Here is a 22,078-nt window from a genome sequence, read left to right as displayed (position 1 = left end):
AGTAAGCCCAGAGCCAAACACTGGGGCTGCACCAACAAGAGATCTCAGCCAGACCCTTCCCCTGCTGCTTTTTGTAGCCAAAATGCCCCTGCAAATCTCTCCTCACTCCGGACACCTTCGGCACAGCTTGTCCCACTCTATCTCTCTCTGTCTCTCTCTCTCTCAGAGTTTGTGTCTCTACATAAAAATAAACTTCCACCGTTTCCAGCTCCTCAGCACCAGCATTTCAACAGCACCAGAGCAATCCACATTTCCAGAAAAGTGTCAATGCATGCAAATATCACATACAGAACATCGAGAGTGCTGGGAGATGATCCCAAGGATAGAGGTGATCACAAGACAGCACACGTTTAGTTTTTATTCAAAATACCAAACAACTCACTCTTACTGTAACTATGCCACTTAGATTATCCTCCTAACCTGCACAGGGACAGGTGCTTTTCCTCCAACTATTTACCTATCTAGAAAAAAAGAGAAATATCAAGCACACACATTTATACTTCTTCGTGTGAAGGAGAAAAGAGGGCTGGGGGAGGTTGTACACTGGGGTTAGGGCAGTGGAGTACAAAAGAAATGGAAAATATCACATGCATCACCACCATCAGTAATCAACCTGATGAAAGTAAACTCAGACTATTAGATGGATTCATGTATGACATCCACCAAAAATCTCAAACCCTAAGCACACTGAAGCTGGCAAACTTCTTGTGCCACTTCACCTAGGTCCACGCACAGCATCAGCAACTGAGATCAAACAAACCTTGAAAAGAAAGCAAAATGAAGACTAAACCAGCCTGGAAACAAACAATCTTCCACAAACCACTTCCCTGCATTATTTTCAAACACATTTTTACTCTTAAGCAGTTTCAGAAAGGAGTGGGGGAGAAAGAGACCCACTACGAGTTTGTGGTTCTTTTTTTTTTGCTGTTGTTTTTTTTTTAAAAAACTGGCTCAGCACCAGCACCAGCTCAGAGAGAGGGAGAGAAAAATAATTCTTCAAACATGATCCTTGGTACTTGATTAAAACGTTGCCAGCCAGCCGAGGGAACCCTGGGCTGCCAGAGGGCTCCAGGTGGAGTGGGCACGGTGCTGCTCGTGGTCCTCCTCATCCTCCTCCTCCCCTGCTAGGAGATCTGCTCTGTGGGCCTCATCTGGATATCCCCGATCTGCAAGAGACCAGCGAGGGGTGGAAATGGAGTTCTGCACAGGAATTCTGCACTGGAGCCCTGCACTGGAGCCCTGCACTGGAGCCCTGCACTGGGCACGTCTCTGCTGCACCAGCCCGTGAGCAGGAATGGGCCTGGGGAGCTGAGCTGGGAGGAGAGCAGAGCTGAAGGGACCTGCTCTGCCTCAGCAGGTGGCAAAAGCTCAGATGGACACGGGGAAGGTGCAGGATGAGCCTGGTTACAAACCCCAGGGCTCAAGGCTGAGTCTGGCCAGCTCACAGGGCTGGGGTTTGGATCTTTTTAAGCCAAGAAAAGCCATTTATCCCCAGGGATGCAGGGGACACGTCTTGCTCCAGGGAGCAGAGTCCACCCCAGACACTGAGGAAGCTCTCGTGAGCAAAGTCTGCTCACAACAGGAACCCTGCTCCTGCTCAGGCATTCCTGCTTCCTCAGGAGCACAGTCCCTCTGGCACCTCACACGGGGGAAGCAGGTCCAACACATCATTTGGCAACTGGCAGAAGCCAAGGCTCTCAGCAAATCTCAGATGGCACCACCCAAAAGGGCAGAGTGTGCCCCCATCCCTCACCTCCCCCTGCCTTGCACTGTCCTTTCCTGTGACCATGGAAGCACAGAACATCCCAAGTTGGAAAGGACCCACAGGGATTACTCAGTCCAGCTCCTGGCACTGCACAGACACCCCAAAACCCCACCCTGAGAGCACTGTCCAAACACTCCTGGAGCTGTGGCAGCCTTGGGAATGTGCCCATTCCCTGGGGAGCCTGGGCAGTGCCCCAGCACCTTCTGGGGGAAGAATCAGAGCCAGCTCAGCCTTTGTTGAATCCACGGGGATGTGAAAAGCCCCAGCAGTGCCATCCCAGAGCAATCCCACACCCTGAGCAGTGCCAGAGCCCCAGCAGTGCCATCCCAGAGCAATCCCACACCCTGAGCAATCCCAGAGCCCCAGCAGTGCCATCCCAGAGCAATCCCACACCCTGAGCAGTGCCAGAGCCCCAGCAGTGCCATGCCAGGGCTGGAAGTGTAAACAATCGTGATCCCTGCTAATCCCCAGGAAGAGCAGGCTCCCTAAGCTCCCAGCTGATCCAGCAGCAGATCAGCCAGGCCAGGGCAGCCCTCAGCCCCCCAGCCCCAGCCTACCTGTACATGAGGAGGGGCACTGAGGACGTAGATGACAGCATTGGCCATGTCCTCAGCCTTGAGACACTGCAACGACAGCAGAGGGGCTCTCTGAAGGTCAAAGGGGCTCTCTTTGTGGCAGCCACAAAGCTGCCACGAGATCCCCCCACTCCTGCCCATCCTTGGTGAGGTCACAGTGTCACTGGGGCGTGCCCAGGAGGTGCCAGCCAGCAGGAAATGCCCGACCCATTGAGAATGGAACAAAGGATGTGTCTGGTGCTGGCAATTCTTCCATCGCTGTGGGCAACCTCCCTGCTGGCACAGGAACTCTGTGCCAGCTCAGGCAATGCCATCCTTGTCAGGAATTCCCACAGGAAAACCCGTGCCACCTGCATGACAACGCTTCTCCTTGTGCTGGCACCTCTGCTTGTCCCATCTCCTCTGCAATGAAAAAGTCACAGCCTGCAAAACAGCAAAGCTGACTGACACTTGTTTTACAGAAGCATCAAAATAAAAGGACAAATGTGGGGAGCTGGGAACTGAACTCGAATGAAAACCTGCACAATGTGTAAATACCAGTGGAAAATGTGAGGTTTGAGATTGGAGGGCACGGGAGACTCTCTGGAGCCATTAGCCAGGAGAAAGACTGTTCAAGGACAATCAGAGCCACTTCCCACTGCTTCCATTCCTGCCAGTCCTACCCGGATGCTCTCATAGGTTGCAGCAGCTCTCTCGGGGTCGTTATCGTGAAGTTTAAAAGCAAATCCTGTTTCCACCAGTCCTGGAGATATACACTGGAAAAAAGCAGAGCACATCCTAATAGGATGTGTAAAATAACCTAATAGGATTTGTAACTCCCCTTAAAGTAAAAGAATTTTTAAAAAATTAAATGAATTTTTCTGTTATTCTCCTTTCCCACTCACTTTCAAGGGACCAGTTGAAGTGAGCAGACCTTGCTCTACTGATTGTTGTGGCAGGTACCTCTGGTGGGTACTTCCCCCCTCACAGCCCAGAGAAGCAAAGAAAATCATGGAAAAGCTCTGACTGAGCACCAAGAGCCCAGCTGAGTGCTGACCCCCGCAACAACCAACCGCACCCCAAAAATCCCTTCCCAGACCTTCAGTGCCCCAACCTGAGCCAGCTCCCCATAGGATTTCCTGACCATTCCCAGTGTGCTGAGCACCATTTCTGCTCCCCAAAGGGCAGGGCTGTGCCCCTGGCTGGCAGAGGAGCAGGGAACCTTGGAATTCACATTTTCCTGACCATTCCCAGTGTGCTGAGCACCATTTCTGCTCCCCAAAGGGCAGGGCTGTGCCCCTGGCTGGCACGGGGCCCTGGCACTCACCGTGGCTCGGATGTGGGTCCTGGCCTCGCGCAGCTCCTGCCGCAGCCCCTCGGTCAGCGCCGTCACCGCGTACTTGGTGGCACTGTAGAAATGCACCACGGACTGGGGCACCACGCTGTGCCCGTTCATGCTGGGGACAGAGCACAGGGGACGCTGCTGCCAGCTGCGAGGGACCCCGGGGCACTGCGAGCACCACAAGGAACCCACCAGGGGCTGGCACCGGGATGCAGCGGGGCACAGGCACCAGCACAGGCTCCTGTGGCACAGCCAAACCCTCCTGAGCAGCTCCAGAAACCTTCCTGAGCAGCTCCAGAAACCTTCCTGAGCACCTCCAAACCTTCCTGAGCAACTCCAAACCTTCCTGAGCAGCTCCAAACCTTCCTCCAAACCTTCCTGAGCACCTCCAAACCTTCCTGAGCAGCTCCAAACCTTCCTCCAAACCTTCCTGAGCAGCTCCAAACCTTCCTGAGCGGCTCCAAACCTTCCTCCAAACCTTCCTGAGCAGCTCCAAACCTTCCTGAGCAGCTCCAAACCTTCCTGAGTGCCTCCAAACCTTCCTGAGCAGCTCCAAACCTTCCTCCAAACCTTCCTCCAAACCTTCCTGAGCAGCTCCAAACCTTCCTGAGCAGCTCCAAACCTTCCTGAGCACCTCCAAACCTTCCTGAGCACCTCCAAACCTTCCTGAGCAGCTCCAAACCTTCCTGAGTGGCTCCAAACCTTCCTCCAAACCTTCCTGAGCAGCTCTAAACCTTCCTGAGCAGCTCCAAGCCTTCCTCCAAACCCTCCTGAGCACCTCCAAACCTTCCTGAGCAGCTCCAAACAACTTGGTAGCATGCTTTTCTCCCTGGTTTGGGGTATCCTTTTCTCCCCCTGGTTTGGGATGTCCTTTTCTCCCTGGATTGGGATATCCTCATTTTAGACCAGCAAAGATTAATTCTCAAGTCTCCACCACCACAATCCTTAGCAAACCCCATCAGCACCACAGCAAGCTTGAAACTCCAGTGCTCAAACCCTTCCTGGAAGGCAGGGAGGAGGAGGAGGAGGAGGATGAGGAGGAGGAGGAGGAGGAGGAGGAGGAGGAGGAGGAGGAGGAGGAGGAGCTGTGCTGCAGGGAGGAGCAGGAAGGCCCCAGGCTGATCCCACACCCCCCTTTGTTCACCTGTTAATGTTAATTATATGCCCATCATCTATATTTCTCTCCTTCATGGACTGATAAGCCTCCCGGGTGCAGATGCTCACAGCCATCACATTGACCTGAGGGGGGAGAAAAGAAGGAGAAATTAAGGCCAGCAGCCCTGCCTGGCACCCCTTGATGTGCCCTTTGTGTGCCCAAAATCTGGGATATCAGTTCCAGTCCCTCTCCCTGGGCAATTCCCAGGAAAACCCAAAGAGGAATTGCTCGTCCTCACACCCCACAGCAGGTGCACAGACACCCAGAGGGAGCAGGAATAAAAGGATTTGGTTGTTTTAGGGGCAGGTGGGAGGGTGAAGCCCAATGAAGGGAGAGCAAACCCCTCCCCAGAGCAGCCCTGCCAGAGCTGGTGGCTCTGGGAGCACTCCGGGGTTTGGGCAGCTGGCAGGGCACTGACAGCAGGTAATTAGGTCAGCTCCTTAATGAGGAAATCCCCAGATCCTGCCTGTCAGAGGGCCAGCAGCTCACAGGAGGCACCAAAAGAGCTCCCAGGCACAGGAAGCAAAGCTCACTTGGTGCCACAGGGAATGCCAGGGTGGGCAACTCAGCCTGGGGCTGTGGAAGCCACCGAGCTGTCCCTGCTTGTTGGAACTCAGAATGTCCCTCAGACATTTCTGGAGGTTCCAGGCCTTGGTCAGAAGCATTTTAGACCCTGGCAGGCAGCTGGAAACAGCTGTGATTTTGAGTTTGAGCCATACTTTGGAGGTGGAACAAGCAGTCACAAAGGGTTAGATAGGATAGGAAAAGTAGTTACAAAACAGAGGGGAAATTTTTTTAGTATTGTACAGGGGGGTTTTAGCACCTGTCCAGGGGGGTTTTCACTTTGTACATGGGGGTCAGAAGTTCTAAGATGGAGGAAAGTGGGCTGATCCTGTTCTTCCTCCTTCTTCTTCCTCACCTCCATGTTCTTGGTGATGTTGGCATTCACAGATTGGTTTAGAGTAGAAAAGCACTTTGTAATATAAGTAGTAGGTATTGGGGGAAAACTATAAACATGTAACATGTAATATATCATATAAAAGAGAGCAGCAGCCCTGGGCAGGGAGAGAAGAGAGGACAGCAGACAGGGAGGATGTCAGGGTGTGCGTGTGCCTCTGCCTGAGCTGTGAGCAAACCACAGCAGCCCCAGAAGAAAATCTTTTAGATAACTCACAATAAACTGCCTTGAGACCCAACAGCAAGAGCCTGCTGAGTTTTTCTTTGGAAGCTCGGGCTTGGAGGAGGAATTTCACCACCACGTGAGACCCCAGAGCAAGGCTGGGGTCCCCACACCTGCTGCTGACACCTGCCTCAGCCCTAACTGGAAATTTCCCCACTCCTTACTGGCAATTTCCTCACTCCTTACTGGCAATTTCCCCACTCCTTCAGGACCCAGGGCACTCCAGGCTCCTGCTCTGTGCACCAGCACTCCCCAGCATGCCCTGGCTTGGTTAAACATCGATGCACGGCTGCCTCCAGCCTGTCCTGACCACAAACACACAGCCAAAGCTGCTGGGAGGACAGAAATAAGGGAATTCTCCCAGCTGGAACACACAGGGCCCAGAGGTACGTGCAGCACTGCTGCTCATCAGTGCTAATTGCTCGGGGGGCTGAGATTTGGAAGGGGTTTTGCTGCAGCCTCCAAAAGGGTGTGACCGTCCCCTGGCAGCTCCCACCTTGCACCGTGTCACTTTGCCAGCTGCAGGAGCAGCCCAGAGGGGTCTGAGCACACTGCACTCACTGCAGGAACTGATTTGCTGATGAACCAGAAGGCAGGTGGAGCAGCAGGGACAACAGGGACATCCCTGTCCCCTTTGGGGTCTCCCTGACCCTTTTGGGGTATTGCTGACCCTCTTGGGGTCTCCCTGACCCTTTTGGTGTCTCCCTGTCCTTTTAAGATCTCCCTGACCCCTTTGGGATGTCCCTGACCCTTTTAGGATATCCTTGTCCCCTTTGGGGTGTCCCTGACCCCTTTGGGGTGTCCCTGACCCTTTTAGGATATCCTTGTCCCCTTTGGGGTGTCCCTGACATTTTTATCCCTTTTGGGATATCCTTGACCCCTTTGGGGTGTCCCTGACCCTTTTAGGATATCAAAAAAAGAGACCAGCGAGGGATGGAGATGGGAGAGGGCTGGGGGGTCACCACTGGGAAAATAAAGCACAGGAATGGGGCAGAATAACTGGGACTTGCTGGCACAAAAGGCCAGGCAGGAGAGGGGCACTGGCTTGGGAAGGGATGGAGCTGAGGGATGCAATGGGGTCAGAGCTCTGTCTCTGCTTTTGTCTGGTCCTGATTCCCCACCCACTGCCAGAGGCCATCCCTGAGGGGTTTGTGGAGGCCAGAGATAAACGGGGATTTAATCTGATGCAGGCAGCACCAGAGGAGCCCTCACCCCCACCCAAGTGCACTTTGGCCCAGCAGAGCCCTGCCGGCCACCTCAGCATCACACCTGGGGCTGCCAGATCAATCTTTAACCTGGGAACTCACCTGGGAGTGCCAGCAAGGAGAAACCAGCAGAGAAAGCAGCACAAGGGTCCCTCAGCACTGGGCAGGGCACGGGCAGGATTTGGGGTCCCCCAGCAGGGAGGGCAGGGCAAGCAGGAGTTGCCCTCTGCAGCTGACCCAGGGCTGTGGCATGTGGGTGTGGGCTGCTGTAAAACCCTTCACGACCAACAATCCCTGCTCCCTCAGCCACCTCAGCTCCTTTTTGGAGCACCACTGGGGGGTAACAGCCTCCCAAAGCTGACTCACGGGGCAGCATCCCCTGGGCAAAGTCACAAGGGTCTGACAGCTCCTGGCAAAGCAAGATCCCAAGCACCAGCCACATGGGAAAATCCAGATAAAAAAACCCCACGGTACAACAGAACAGCTGGCTGGGAGCTGGGATGGCCTTTTCCCACCAGCACAGACTGGTTTTCGGGGTGAAATCCCATCTCAAAACATGGAACAGGCACTCAGGAACCTAAAAACACACCTGGGATGTGAGCAAGTGTGTGTGACCCCGAGGCTGGTGTTACCAACACCCACATCAGGCATTTTCCTGCCTCTGTTTTAGGGAGAAAAGGCTCAAAGGTGCCTTGGCATGGTGGCCCACACACCTGGGCCTGCTCAGTGGCAGCAGCCACCACATGTCCCAGCAATGAACAGCTCCAGCTGCCAGACTAGAGAACACAAAAGCTCCTGTTCCTAGAAGTGCTCAGCACTTCCCTTTCCCAGAATCAGCATTTCCAAGGCACCCAGAGCAGTGCCCCAGCTCCAGAGCACATATGGAAGCACAGCTTACAGCACATCCCTGCACAGATGGTTTAGCAAAGCAAGGAGAGGAGCAGAGCCTGGCTTGTCAGTGTATAATGCCAAGAATCAAACCCATTCCGTGTCTGGAGCAGCGAGGGGATGTGTGCTGCAGCCCTCGGTGCCCTGAGCAGGGAAAATGGGAAGTTCAGCTTGAATTCCTGGCTGGAAAGGTCAGTGGGTGGGATGTGAAGGAGCTGCTGCAGCCCCAGAGGCTCAGTGTGTGCACAGCAGCCAGCCCCAGCTCCTCCTCACATCAGGACTTTGCTCCTTCTCACAAACCAGTGAGAAAATGGGGGAAGCTCCAGCCCAGCCTCAGAAACCAGTGAGAAAATGGGGGAAGCTCCAGCCCAGCCTCAGAAACCAGTGAGAAAATGGGGGAAGCTGTGAAGCAAGGGAGGAATGGGCTCAGAACCTGCCTGAGGTGGCACCTTCCCTCCTGCACCCACTGCAGATCTGCTGGCTGGCAAGGCAGGGCTCTGTGCTGCTGTAAGGCAGCACATCCATCATTCCAAACTCCCTGCAGCCTGGGGAGAAGCAGCTCCCACCTTGGGAATAAACACCAGACAATACAGGACCAGAACATCAGAAAAGGAGAGGAATAAGTAAATCATAACATGGTTTTGACTGTTAGATGTATAGCAAAATGGAAGATACTGAGAGGGGAATCTGGAAGGACACAGAGCCTCAAAGCTCATAAAAAATGCATGGAAGCAAAAAATCAATTTACCAAAAAAAAAAAAAAAAAAAAGCCTCTAATTTAAGGCCCTAATGCCTCCAAAATCAATGGGTCGATGGCTGTTTGGAAACTTTTCCAATCCTGCAGCCCAGAGGTGCCCTGGAACTCTCCCACAGCATCTCCCAGCACTGCAGGGAAGCTCGGGAAGAAGCCTCCCTGCTGCCACACAGCTCTGCAAAGGCCAGAGCAAGGTGCTGGCAGCTCTCCCAGTGAGGGAAAGGGCCTGGCCAGGGCTGCTCTGGGGCTGGGGTGCCCTGGCAGGAGGACAGAGCCCCCCCAGCCCTGCCACGGCGCCTGCAGGGCCTGGAGACAGGGACACTGCCAGGGGACACTGCCAGGGGACACTGCCACACAGCAGGGGCACAGAACAGAAGGGAAAACTCCACTGAGCTGTTCCTACCCCTCGGCAGCAGCAGGAAAAGCAAAGCCCAGCCTTGCCAGGCTGCCCAGGCCAGGGTGGGTGAAGCTTTGGGCTCTGGAGCATCCCAGGGCTGGGAAGTTTTGGGCTCTGGAGCATCCCAGGGCTGGGAAGTTTTGGGCTCTGGAGCATCCCAGGGCTCTGCCTTTGTGTTGGAGGCTTGTTCCATTAACACAGAAATCAGGAGCCAAGCCAGCAGCTGCTGGAGGAGGGTGAGAGGGAAATATCTGCCAGCACGGGGAGAAAGCTGGGGTGTCTCAGGCTGCTCCAACAACGCTCCTGCCAAGCAGTGGGAGCAGAGACAGCCACACAGCTCATCCCTGGGAATGAAACATTCCCCCGGGCTGGCTTCCTTACACTGCCCTTGTGGGGTCACCACCCTGCCTCCCCTCCCCACCCATCCCACCCCAAAGCAGCCCCCACGAGCAGGGGGACCCCAAATTTGGAGCCACTGTAAACACCAACCCTGGAGTGTCTCACACAGGACAATCCCCACTGCAAAATCTTTCTCCCTAGCAATGCTGGAGGGTGAGATAAGGGGAGCACTTCCAGCTGAGCAGCCAGGGAAGGGAATATGGATTGGGGAAGCTGGGAAAAGCCACAATTCCCCCCCAGGCCTGCCCACCTGACAAAAACAAAGGAGCAGAGGGACACGCGGCATCCCTGAGGGATGCACACAGGACACAGAGCCAGGGACCAGCACTGGGGGTTTCCAAGGCCCAGGTGACCCCCGGGGCCTGGCTCAGGGCTGGGCAGTGCCCAGCTGAAGAGCAGCTCGGCCTCAGCTACACTTCACTTCATTTTCTTCAAAGCCTCCATGGCAACCGGGGCCGGGAGATGCGGCCGTGCAGTGACCCGGGCTGGGCAGCCCACAAAAACCCGCCTGGGCAGACAAAGCTGGGCTCAGCTCGCCTTGGCTGCAGTCACAGCAGCCAGCAGTCGGGCCAAAATCCTAACAAGAACTGAATTAGGCAGGATATGGCAGCCCTTGGCCTGGCAGCAGGAGTCTGGAGTCTCAGCGTGCTCCTCCGCTCCGCTTTACGCAGCTCCCAGAGCAGCCAGGGGAGCTGACACGTCCCTGCTGGCTCCTGCAGCCTCAAACAGCTTTTCAGACACGTCCTTCCCTCCACCAGGACGAGCTCTCAGAGCTGCTGGAGGTGCCACGAGGGTTGCTCACAGCCACGAGTTCCACTCCTGCTCCTGTGAGGAAAACGTTCCCATGCACAGAGAAGGTGGCACAGGAGGGGAAATCACCCCATGAAAAGCTCATTCCATGAAAAGTTCAGCACCTCACTGGCCACAGACATTGCAAGGACACCCAAAGCATCCCGAGGTCCCACAGCTGTGGCTGCCACTGCTATGTGCAGAAAAGGGCCCCCACATAATGGCCAAAAATGGTGAAGTCACAGGAAAAATGCCCAGCAGCACCTCAGGAGAGGAAGACTCAGGGAGAAGTTGTAAATGGGATGGGCCATGTGCAAAACTCCCACTTCAGCACGTGAAATGCTCTCATTCACATCCTGCCCTAACCAGATTATGGGCAGAAAATTAAGCTATAAAGACAAAAAGCATTACAGCTTTTTAAGCCAAAAAGAATCTGCCCATTCCTACAAACCACTGCTACAACTAACAGGATTAGCTGCAAAACCCAGCGCCTGGCATTCGATTTCCTGCTTTATTGAAGGGGAAAAAAATAAAAGAAAAGAAAAGGAAGGAAAAGGGAGGCTCTTCACCCTTCAGAAAGCCAGTGAGCTAAAGGAAAAAATGGGAAAATGCTGCTGTGAGTCCATCCTCCAAGGTGAAGGCTCAGCAGGGCAGGATGTTCTTCCAGTGCCCAAGCAGGGCTTTGTCAGAGCATGCTGGGGAGCAGATGCCCAGCTCTGAAATGAGTAGATGGTGGCCAGAAGAGGCAGAAAAGTGGCCCAGCTCCTGGCCCCTCTGGGGGAATACTCACATCTATCATGGTCCTCCAGCCCTCTGTCTTCCCCGAGAGCAGGGGCTCAGGCCGGGCCAGCCCCGCGTTGTTGATGCAGACGTCGACGCCCTGGTGCAGGGTCCTGATGGCCGAGAACATGGACAGGATCTCCTCCTCGTTGGACAGGTCACACTTGTACGGGATCAGCGTGCCCGGGTAGCCAGCGCTCTGGCACTCGGCTGCCAGCTTCTGGGGGAGACAGGGCAGGAGGGCAAAAGAGCCATCAGGGTGGGGAAAACGGGCAGCAGGGTGGGGAAAACGGGCAGCAGGAAGGGGAAAACAGCAAAACAGGCAGCAGGGAGGATGGAAACAGCCAGCAGGATGGGGAAAACAGGCAGCAGGATGAGAAAAACAGCAAAACAGGCAGCAGGGAGGATGGAAACAGCCAGCAGGATGGGGAAAACAGGCAGCAGGAAGGGGGGAAAACAGCCAGCAGGGAGGGGAGAAACAGCCATGGGAAAAACAGGCAGCAGGAAGGGAAAAACAGCCATCAGGAAGGGGGGAAAGAGTCAGGAGGAAGGGGAAAAAACAGCCATGGGGAAAAATAGGCAGCAGGAAGAGGAAAAAGAGCCAGGAGGAAGGGGGAAAAGCAGGCAGCAGGACGGGGAAAAACAGGCAGAAGGGAGGATGGAAGCAGCCATCAGGAAGGGGGAAAAGAGCCAGCAGGAAGGGGAAAAGGAGCCAGCAGGGAGGATGGAAACAGCCAGCAAGAAGGAGAAAAACAGCCAGCAGGAAGGAGAAAAACAGCCAGCAAGAAGGAGAAAAACAGCCAGCAGGGAGGATGGAAAGAGCCATCAGCTCCCTCTCCCCATAGAGCAGCTTATCCAGCCACTTGCTGAAAAACACACCTCAGGGCTAACCCAGCCCGGGCTGAAAAGCAGGCACTGGGGAAGAATCTCTGGGATGCTGATTCAGAAAAGGGAGATACCAATATCCAGGAGAAGCTGAGAGCTTCAGCCTTTCGGCTACTGAACCGAGGGCACGCTCAGTGCCTGTCCATCACCCCGGGCAATGCGGCTCCAGGTGAGCAGTGCTGGCAAACACGAATCACTCCTGCCTTGGCACCAGGCTGCACGGCTGGCAGAGGATGTGCCAGACAATCCCTCGTTAGCCATGCCCAAGGATGGCTCCAAATATGCCAGCCTTTTGTCAGGCTGGGTGATAGGAAGCCAAGGAAAGGCCGGGAGCTGCTGCCGCGTCTCCGAGCGTGCCCTTTCCCCTGACACTAATGAGAAGCAGCATCTCCTCCCCGACGTGTCACAGCAGTGGCAGTGACAGTGACAGCTCCCAGTGCCAGGCAGCAGCCACATGATGTCTGGCTCCTGCGGGGAGATGGATTTTGGCTACCAATGCCCACCAGGTCACTGCAGCGCGTGGCCCACGGCGGCGTCACCAGCAGCGACACGGCAGCGGGTGCCCAAACGCCCTGCTCCTGCCACGGGCAGCTTTGCCACTCCTCCCTGCACTCCAGGCACTGCCATTCCCAGCCTTTCAGAAAAGGAGGAGTGCAGGAACCTCCTGGAAGTGGTCACACCAAGCTCCGAGCTCCTGCCCTGCAGAGGGACAAACACCAGCACATCCCCAGCCCTCCCTGCACCCCAAACTCGTTCACTTGAAGCACTCTGGGGTAAGTTTGGAACATGAAGTGCTTTGGGGCTGCCTGGGAAATGATTTTCAGCGTTTCCCAGCAGCTGAGCCCAGCGCAGAGCTGGATGAGACCCTGAGCAGGGAGTTGCTGCTTTGCTGCTTTGCCTTCCCCAGACCCCAGCAGCTTCCATGGACCACAAGCCCAGAGCAGCCCAGGGCAGAGCTGTGGTGCAGGGGCTGCTCTCCTGCCTGGTTCCCAGCTCAGGGAAAGCCCTGCAGAACACAGAATCATTATTATTGCTCTCACAGCAAGGAGGGGATGGGCTGAGCTGAGTCCGAGATCGATCCATCCCAGCAGCATCCCCGGAGAGCCCTGCTGGGCTGGGCTGGGCTGCCAGCATCTCTGCCTGAGCAAAGGTGCCCTGGCCCTGAATCCCACCTCTCTGTGCCCTCCTGGGGCTGCCTGCACTTTGCCATCCTTGCTGATGATGTGCTGATGGGAGTGGGAAAATATATTCCTTTACATATTCCTTCATATATTCCTTTTCACCATCGGAGCACTTGAAAAAAACAGTCCAGGAGGGGGGACATCTGCAAGAGCAGCATTTAGGAAATTCACAGCAGCACTAAGGGCTGCTGGAAGGTTCTAAACTGCTCCAGGGATGTCCCTGCAAAGATACAGGAGGGAAAAAGGGGCAAAAGGACCATGAACTGGTGTGTGAATCGAGCAACGCCAGAGATGTCCAGAAAGGAGAAACACGAGCACAGGGGGGTGGGAGGAACCTCCCAGAGCAGGAGCCGTGCCAGGAGAGCTGGCTGGAGGGAAGAGGAGCCCATCAACACGGACAGGAAAGGACAGACAAGCTCACTGACAGCCCCAGGGACACAGGGCTGTGCTCCACAGCTGCCTCCACGTCCAGCTGCCACTTCCACCTCTCCCTGCTCCGTGCAGACACAGATGAAGGAGCAGAGGAAACGCGGGGAGTGATTTGCTCTGGGGTGGGAGGTTGTAGCAGATGCCCACTGTGGTCCCTCCATTCTGGCTGTGAGCTCGGGGCAGCAGAGCCTCCAGGGCTGGAGCTGCCCTTCCTCTGCTCCCAGCCAGCCTCCAGCCACAGCAGGAGGAAGGACTCCCACCCTGGCAGAAAAGCTCCTCCGACACCACTGACCAGGGAAATCAAATCCCTCTCCAAACCTTTCTTTCCCTGCCTGGTGTCTCCAGCACAGCTCCTTTCATCTCTCAGGCTGCACTTGTGCTAACAAATTCTCTTTGAAAACCAAGTGCTGACATCCAGGCAGTGCCTCAACCATCTGCAGATAAAAAGTCATCACAGCCTCTTCAAAGAGACATCAACTGCGGGCAAGTTTGCAAGAGACTTTTGAAAAGCAACTCTCAGCTACAGGAGCTTGCCGAGGTTTTGGGGTTTTTTTGTTTGTTTTTTTTTTTTCAGAGCATCCATTAAGTCACTCGAGTGATGCTCATTCCACTTTGAGCACACCACGTGCACAAGGAGGAAAGAAAAAAAAGGAGAAAAAAAGCTGGTTTTCCAGATTCCATAAGCAACTTGAGAGTGATCAGGTAATGCAACAGCAGTACAGACGAGGCCAGTGCAAGTCCAGCAGCTGGAGATGGAAATCTGTCAGAATTTGTGGTATTGATGATTCTGAGATTGTAAAAAGTCTCTGGCTTTTTGCCTTGTTGCTAAAGAAGAAGTTACAATTTGTTTGTGTTTGTTTTTAAAGTTGTTTATTCTGTTTATCTCTCACATGTTCTGCTGCCCTGCCCAGCTCTGTCCTGCAGGGCAGCGTGTGGGGCTCTGCCCTCAGTGGGATGTTACAAACATTCAATACCAGAAACTCCCTGGGCTGGATTTACAATATAAATTGTAAATTTATTTTAAATTGTAACATCCCTCAGTGGGATGTGACAAACATTAAATACCAGAAACTCCCTGGGCTGGATTTACAATAACGTGCCAATATCTGTCACCTACGTTGGACAGTGTGTCCCCAGCCTGAACCAACAGAAAAATGCCAACACCACAGTGAGACATGGAGGGCATGAAGAAGGAGAAAAAGGACAAGGCACACCCAATTTCCTCCATCTTGTCCCCTTTGGACCCCCAATCTAGAATCCTAAAATTTTATTTTTATACCTGTGCCACACTTAATTATTACTCATATCAAACACTCAGAGCTGGTAGGTCATCCTGTGAGATTGAAAACTCTTTTCCATGGCCAGAGATCACAGCCAGTGTCTCTGGGGGCTCTGTACAGAGACACTGTCTGTGATCTCTGTCCATGGGTTCCTGACCAGGGCAGCCAGAGGGAAACCCTGGATTCTCACAGAAATCTGAAATAAGAATTGTTTGGGTTGGAAGGGACCTTAAAGATCATTCAGTTCCCACTCCCTACCATGGGCAGGGACACCTTCCACTATCCCAGGTTGCTCCAAGCCCTGTCCAGCCTGGCCTGGGACACTTCCAGCATTCTGTAGCACACCTTTATCTCTGGGTGTTTGGAACTGGACAGCCAGGTGCTACCCAGCCTGAAAGGGTGCCTCACATTTATGGGATGGGTCTGCTGTGTTCAGAAATCACCAGTTCTCCTCTGAAAGGGTTAAAGCTCTTTGTGCATATGGGGCACGGTGCCCTGCATCCCCATTCAGTCCTGGTGAAATGGTTTTACAAAATTAATTGATGTAAAAATGTTAAGGGACTCTAAAGAGGAGGGAAAAGCAAGGAGTCAAGTAGGGCTTTATTTGGTAAACCATCCCATTAACTTCAGACACATTTAAGAGAGATTAAAGCCAGAAGGAGCCATGAGGTGATTTTTAATCTAACCTGCCATTCATCACAGGTGCTCGTGTCCTACTGACTGAGCTTGTGCTTGAACACAGAGCTGCACCAAGAAACCAACTGCAAAAACACCGAGATCACCCCAATTACTTTTGCTATCTAAAGGAAATTAAGGAGAAAAACTGTAACAAACAGCACCACAGCTGTGAAAGAAACCTGGGGGCTTACAAACCCTTTCATTCCCCTGACTGGCAAGTCTGAAGCCGCTTTTAATCAAGATTTAATAACAGTTCCACAGCACAATAGAGATGTACAGTGAATAAAGCACTAGGGTGAGGCTCATTTATTTATTTCCACAGTGCCCTGTGACCATGAGCGAGCTCAGAGCTGTGTCCCCTCTGCCAGGTGGGGAGAATCACACCCAGAGCTGCTCGGCCCATATGATCCAAGGATAAATATTATTCCCCATTTCTTCCCAGGCACTGGAGCCAGGCTCCTGCTGAGCTGGTTCTGGCTGAGCCATCATCACACATCCCCAGAGCTGGAGGTGTCCTGGGATCACTGCTGGGATTGGGATCACTGCTGGGAATGGGGTCATGCTGGGAATGGGATAAATGCTGGGATTGGGGTCCCTGCTGGGACTGGGATAAATGCAGGGATTGGGATCAGTGCTGGGAATGGGATCACAGCTGAGATTGGGATCACTGCTGGGATTGGGATCAATGCTGGGAAGGGGGTCATGCTGGGAATGGGATTGGTGCTGGGAATGGCATAAATGCAGGGACTGGGATAAATGCAGGGACTGGGATAAATGCAGGGATTGGGATCACTGCTGGGATTGGGATCACAGCTGGGAATGGGATAAATGCAGGGATTGGGACCACAGCTGGGAATGGGGTCCCTGCTGGGATTGTGTAAGGGATCACTGAGAGCTGCCCCCAGCTCCCAAATTCAGGTGGCAGGCTCTGGATTTCATTCCAGCCCAGGTGTGTGACCCGTGGAGGAGGCTCCAGCCCATCCCAGCCCATCCCAGCCCTGCCAGGAGCAGCCACGGGCACCCTCAGCTGCAGCTGCTGCCATCCAACATCTGCAGCCACATCTGCCAGCCTAACCCCAGCTGAGCTGGGCAGGGCTGAGCCCCACGCCCGGGCAGGGACAGGAATCCAGCATTTCTCAGAGCCAGGGTGGCACAAACCCACCTGGGGCTGCCCCAGGAATTACTGCCAGCCAGGAAATCCCCGCTGGCACTGCCCACCAGGACACAGGATCTTAAACTGCTCATTAACCCCAGGAAAAGCTCTTTTCACACCTCTACCCTGGGCACTCTCCTAAAACCCAAAACCAGCCAGAAAGTCCCCTCGGTGTCCAACTCTGCTCCTGCACAGCCCTCCCACCTTCCCAGGACAGCTGCCAGGTTTGACACGGGGAAACTGAGGCACAGGACAGCCTTCCTTGCAGCACACACTGCCCATCCCAGCTCCAAAATCCCAGGAGGGGCTCACTTGTTATTTCTTTTTAGGGCTCTGAGCAGGGTATTGCTGCTCTATTGCAAACCCCAGGGAGCAGAAGAGCAGCAGAGAAGGGGGGGTTGCTGCAAAGTGACATTCTTAAAGCACATTTTGGGGAGAAAGAGGAGGAATCCAACCGGTTGAAACCCCCTGAGCTTCAATGCTGAGGAAATCCATGTGGACAGAGGAGTATTTGTCCCCCTCACTCTGACAGCAATTTGGGATCTCTGCTGTTTATCAGGACAAGATCTGGTCAGGGACAAGTGGCAATAAAAGCACTTCAGAGGCCTTGAGCGCCCACCAGCCCCGAGGCAAAGCCTTGGCCAAACACAGAACAAACCCGAGGCCAAGGAGACTCTGAAGGTCACCCACTGCTCAGGGACCGTGCCCTGGGATTTTTCCTGCCTCAGGATTGGGGAAACCTGGGGGAACAGCCCAGGAAACCCATCCCAGCTGCTGGGCAGAGGGACAGACCCACCAGGGACAGGCAAAATGCCAAAATGGAACCAGGTGAGCCCTAAACCATCGGTGTGATCTGCCTGCAAGTAATTAAACACCACACTCAGCAATTAGCTGTTAATTATGCTCCTAGGAGGGTCCAGAGTCTCCCTTGCACCTCAGGTTCATGGAAGTGACCAGAGAGCCCAAAAATGGATGCTCGGGTCCCACGAGGAAGACTCAGCTCCTTCTTCCTCCTCCCACACAGCCTCTTCAGAGCCTGGGCTGCTCCAGCCCGTAATCAATTGCTCAGCTTATCAAAGGCTGTTTCCTGAGCAAGATCTAACCTTGACAAAGCAGGCCCTGGTTATAAATGTTACCTTTGATCAATACCTGTCACAAATGCATTGGAATTAATTGGTTAAACCTTGTCTCTTAAGTCACATTTATTGCTTCCTGCACGGCTCTGCTCTCACCACGCCGACAAAGACAGGGGGAGAAAAAGTGGATTTCTTTTGGAACACGGCATCCATGGTGTCCCTGGTCACACCAGAGGAAGGCAAGCAAGCTGCTGGAAGATTTCCAGGGACCTGGAGCAGGTGGGAGTGTCCCAGCTGGAGCATCTCCCACCAGTGACAGCCCCAGCCAGGCTGCAGATCCAGGGCTCTGACACCATGGATGGAGGGAGAGCACCTGCCAGCACTTCTGCCATTCTCTAGAAATGTAAAATAAATCAATCTTAATTATTAAAAAAGTGTAATATCAGCATCACTGCAAGGCCCTTGGAAACAGCTCCCTGTCTCCTGCCTTCCTGTGCTGCAGGAAAGATGCAGGATCCCACTGAGCCAGAAAAATCCAAATCTTCCCCAGCCCAGGGAAGAACCCTGCAAAATCAAACTCACATATCTCACTGAATAAAAGCCCAGAGAGGGCTCTGCCAGCTGGGAGGGCAGGAACATTTTGTCCCATGCATGTGCAAATTCTCCCCTTTTTTGTGCTGCTGCAAGCACAGAGACCAGACACAAACTCCTGGAGAACACGAGGAGCACCAGAGTGGCTGTGCCTGTAAATCCCAGCGGGTCTCTGCACCCTGGAGACCCCAGCAGCAGCAAGGGGGTCCCTGTGAGGGCGAGCATCACCCAAGGAGCATTTTCCCCCAAAAAAAGCCTGCTCTTCCAAGCTGCTAAAAACACTTGGCTGCTTCATTCAAGCTCCTGACTTGGAACGCGTGGCGGTGTCTGGAGAGCAGCAAACGCTGCTGAGCTCTCGCCAAGAAGTCCTTGACAGCTGTTAGTACCTCCAGGCTCTGCTTTAAAACAAGCCTTCAACCTGAATTACCTCCTGGCATGCAAAAGGAAAATGCAGCCACTTTCATTCTATTTTATTCCTCGATGTCTGACTGTTAAAGCTCCTGTTTGGTGACCCACACAAGGAATCTGCGGCAGAAGGAGCGGGGAGCACGGGGAGCGGAGAGGGAAACGTGGCCAGTGGAGCCACTGGAAGGAAAAAAAAAAAAATCCTCCTGTAGTTTTGGTTTTTGGGGCTTTTTTTGTGAGCCATTAACATTTTTACTCCAAAAGCCAAATAAAGACAACTGGAGTTTAATGCCAAACACGCAACTTTGCAAATCCTTCGTTATCTTGCCTCCAGCCCTTATCTGATTTTCCAAGAGATTAAGAAATCTTGACATAGCATTTATTGCCCGAGCTAAATCCCCACTAGACAACCTGCTCTTTCAGTCAGCTGGAGGTTACAAAACCACCTCACACAGGGTTCCAGCCATTTCACCTTAAAACTGATTATTCTCATGAGCTTTAATGAAATGTGATGTTGTTGTGCTACAAAGTGAGCTCTGTATTCCAGGTTTTACACCCTGCTGTTTGCCCTCGTTCCATGTCAAGGTTCCTTGGAGCACCCCGGGAGAGTGGAAGGTGTCCCTGCCCATGGGGGTTGGAATGGGATGGTTTATAAGGTCCCTTCCGGCCCAAACCACCCGGGATTCCATAATTCTGTTAACTACAGCAGTGATGCTCTGGCATCACCAAACCCTCAACTCCTTCACATTCCCCTTCTCTCCTCCCTCCATCACTGTGCTCCAGTCCTCGGAGCATCCCTCAAATCCCCCCCAGTCAAATCCCCAGCTCAACGCTTCCAAATCTGGATATCTTCTTGTTTTATTTTATTTTTTTTTTTAAAGGAAAAGCCTCAAGGTGAATCTCCTGGAGGAAAGCTCCATGCCCAGCTCTGCTCTGAAGCTGGCAGGATTGGGTACAAAGTTCCCACAGCATCCCTGGCAGGCAGGAGGTGACAGAGCTGTTCCCACAGTGACCCTGGATCCCCCCATGCTCCAGCACCGCTGGGATTTTCTTCCTCGTTAAGGAAACGTGCTGGACAGTAAATAAACCCAGAATAGCAGCGGGGCAAAACACAGTCCAGACACCCAGGAAAACAAATGACAGCGCTGCAGACACCCAGGCAGGAGGGAGGGAACGGGGACAAACAGCAGCTGCTGTGTGACACAGCACAGGACACTGGGGAGCAGCCCGGGACACCCGCAAACCCACCCATCGATCACCAATCAATCACCAATACACCAGCGATCGCTCCTGGCGCGCATTCAAATCAAAACACAAAGCCTTACAGCCCTGCTCCTTTTTAAACCCACGCTGCATTTTGGCCAGGAAAGGTTCAGAAAGGAAGGCAACACACGTGAAGTTGCATTGATTTCTTTCCCAAGTGACAAGATTCCAGAACAAAATCCCAGATAAGGGCGCTGCTGGAAGCGGCGATATTGGAAATAACTTTCTGGAGGGGAATGGGAAGCTACAACATCCTCTGCAGCATCCTTTGCCAGGCACCCCGAGGCTCCAGCACATCCAACGCGGCACCTGCACCTGGGAAAGCCTTTGCAGAGTTTCCCTGCAAAGCGCAGCACCAAAACGCTGGCAAGCCCAAAACCGAGCCCCAGAGAAGCTGAACCGAGCCACGCTGCTGCTCCCTCCCCTCCGCAAGCGGCGCCTCCGGGACACGCAGCGAAAAAAGGGAAAAGTTTGGCTTTTCCCAAGCACTTCTCTACTCAACACCACGTAGCAACGCCACGGATGTCAAGCCTTGGTTTCCGTGAATTTTGGACCATTTATTCTCAGCGCAGGCAGCTGTGCGGAGCCCTTATCACCTCGGCTAGGGAAACACAACCCTGGATATTTTACGGGACTCCTTTAGCTCCAAACGCTCAGGAGGGCAGTATTTAAGACGACCAAAACTTATTTCCTCTCTGAGAGAAAACTTCCTAAATGGCAAATAAACCTGTGCGAGGCACAGCTGACCGACGCACAAAAAGGATCCCGAGAAAACCCTTCTTTTAAGCATCTTTATTGTAAAGCCAGCGCCAGCAGGGTTCTGGCGGGGCTCTGGAGATGCTCCTCGCAGGAGCGCAGCCTGTTTTAACACCGACTCCTGCCCCCCGAGCAGCCGCATCCCCGAGGGGCCGCACCCCATCCCGCTCCCGGGGAGATGCTATTTATAACCTCGATAAGAAGCGGCTAAAAAATAAATAAATTAATAAGAAAACCAGCCAAAAGTGACGGCGCTGCTCGCTCGGGCACGTTCCCCGCTCTCCCCAGCGGCTCGGCGGCCAGCAGCGGCCGGGGCCGGGCATCCCCCGAGCGGGGTCCGGCCTCGTGGGGAGGCGACCCCGGCCCGCCCCGCCCACGCGGGTACCTCGATCTTGTCGACGCTGCGGGCGCATCCCACCACCTTCATGCCGTGCTGCACCAGCGCCCGCGCCACGGCCGCGCCGATGCCCACCGAGGCGCCCGTGACCAGCGCGACGCGGCCGGTCCAGCGCTCCATGGCCCCGGCACGGCCCCGGCACGGCCCCGGCTCGGCCCCGGCTCGGCCCCGCCGCCAGCGCACGCACAAAGCACCGCCCGCCCGCCGGCCCGCCCCGGGACACGCCCCGGACACGGTATGCCCACGGGGACACGCCCCGGACACGCCCCGGACACGGGGGACACGCCCAGGACATATCTCGGACACGGGGGACACGCTCCGGACACGCCCCGGACACGCCCCTGACCACGGGGGACACGGCACGGACACACCCCAGACACGCGGACATGCCCTGGACACGCCCCTGGCCACGGGGGACACGCCATGCCCACGGGGACACGCCCTGGATACACCTCTGGCCACGGGGGACACGGCATGGACACGCCCCGGACACGGGGGACACGCCCAGGGCATGACCCGGACATGCCCCAGACCACGGGGGACACGCCATGCCCACGGGGACACACCTTGGACACACCTCTGGCCACGGGGGACACGGCACAGACATGCCCTGGACACGGTGTGCCCATGGGACACGCCCACAGGGACACGCTCCGGACACGCCCCGGACACAGGGACGTGCCCTGGACACGGCCCTGGCCACAGGGACATGCCCTGGACACGGCCCTGGCCACAGGGGACACGCCCCGGACACACCCTGGACACGGCACACCCA

General features: G+C 54.5%; 1 protein-coding gene across 1 annotated transcript; it reads right to left on the bottom strand.

The window, feature by feature from the left end:
• Positions 1-491: 491 nt before the first annotated feature.
• Positions 492-21,423, bottom strand: DHRS11 (dehydrogenase/reductase 11). Its single transcript, XM_021524975.3, has 7 exons — positions 21,292-21,423; positions 11,220-11,429; positions 4,806-4,900; positions 3,647-3,776; positions 3,003-3,095; positions 2,323-2,388; positions 492-1,166 (listed from the first exon to the last, which is right to left on the bottom strand). Exons 1-7 carry the CDS (start codon positions 21,421-21,423, stop codon positions 1,125-1,127), a joined length of 768 nt encoding a protein of 255 aa, XP_021380650.1. The 3' UTR covers positions 492-1,124.
• Between the last annotated feature and the right edge of the window lie 655 nt (positions 21,424-22,078).

This window comes from Lonchura striata, chromosome 20 (assembly GCF_046129695.1).
Source record: "Lonchura striata isolate bLonStr1 chromosome 20, bLonStr1.mat, whole genome shotgun sequence".
NCBI lineage: Eukaryota > Metazoa > Chordata > Aves > Passeriformes > Estrildidae > Lonchura > Lonchura striata.
The sequence above is the reverse complement of the archived record's forward strand: the minus strand, read 5'-3'. Positions and strand labels throughout refer to the sequence as shown.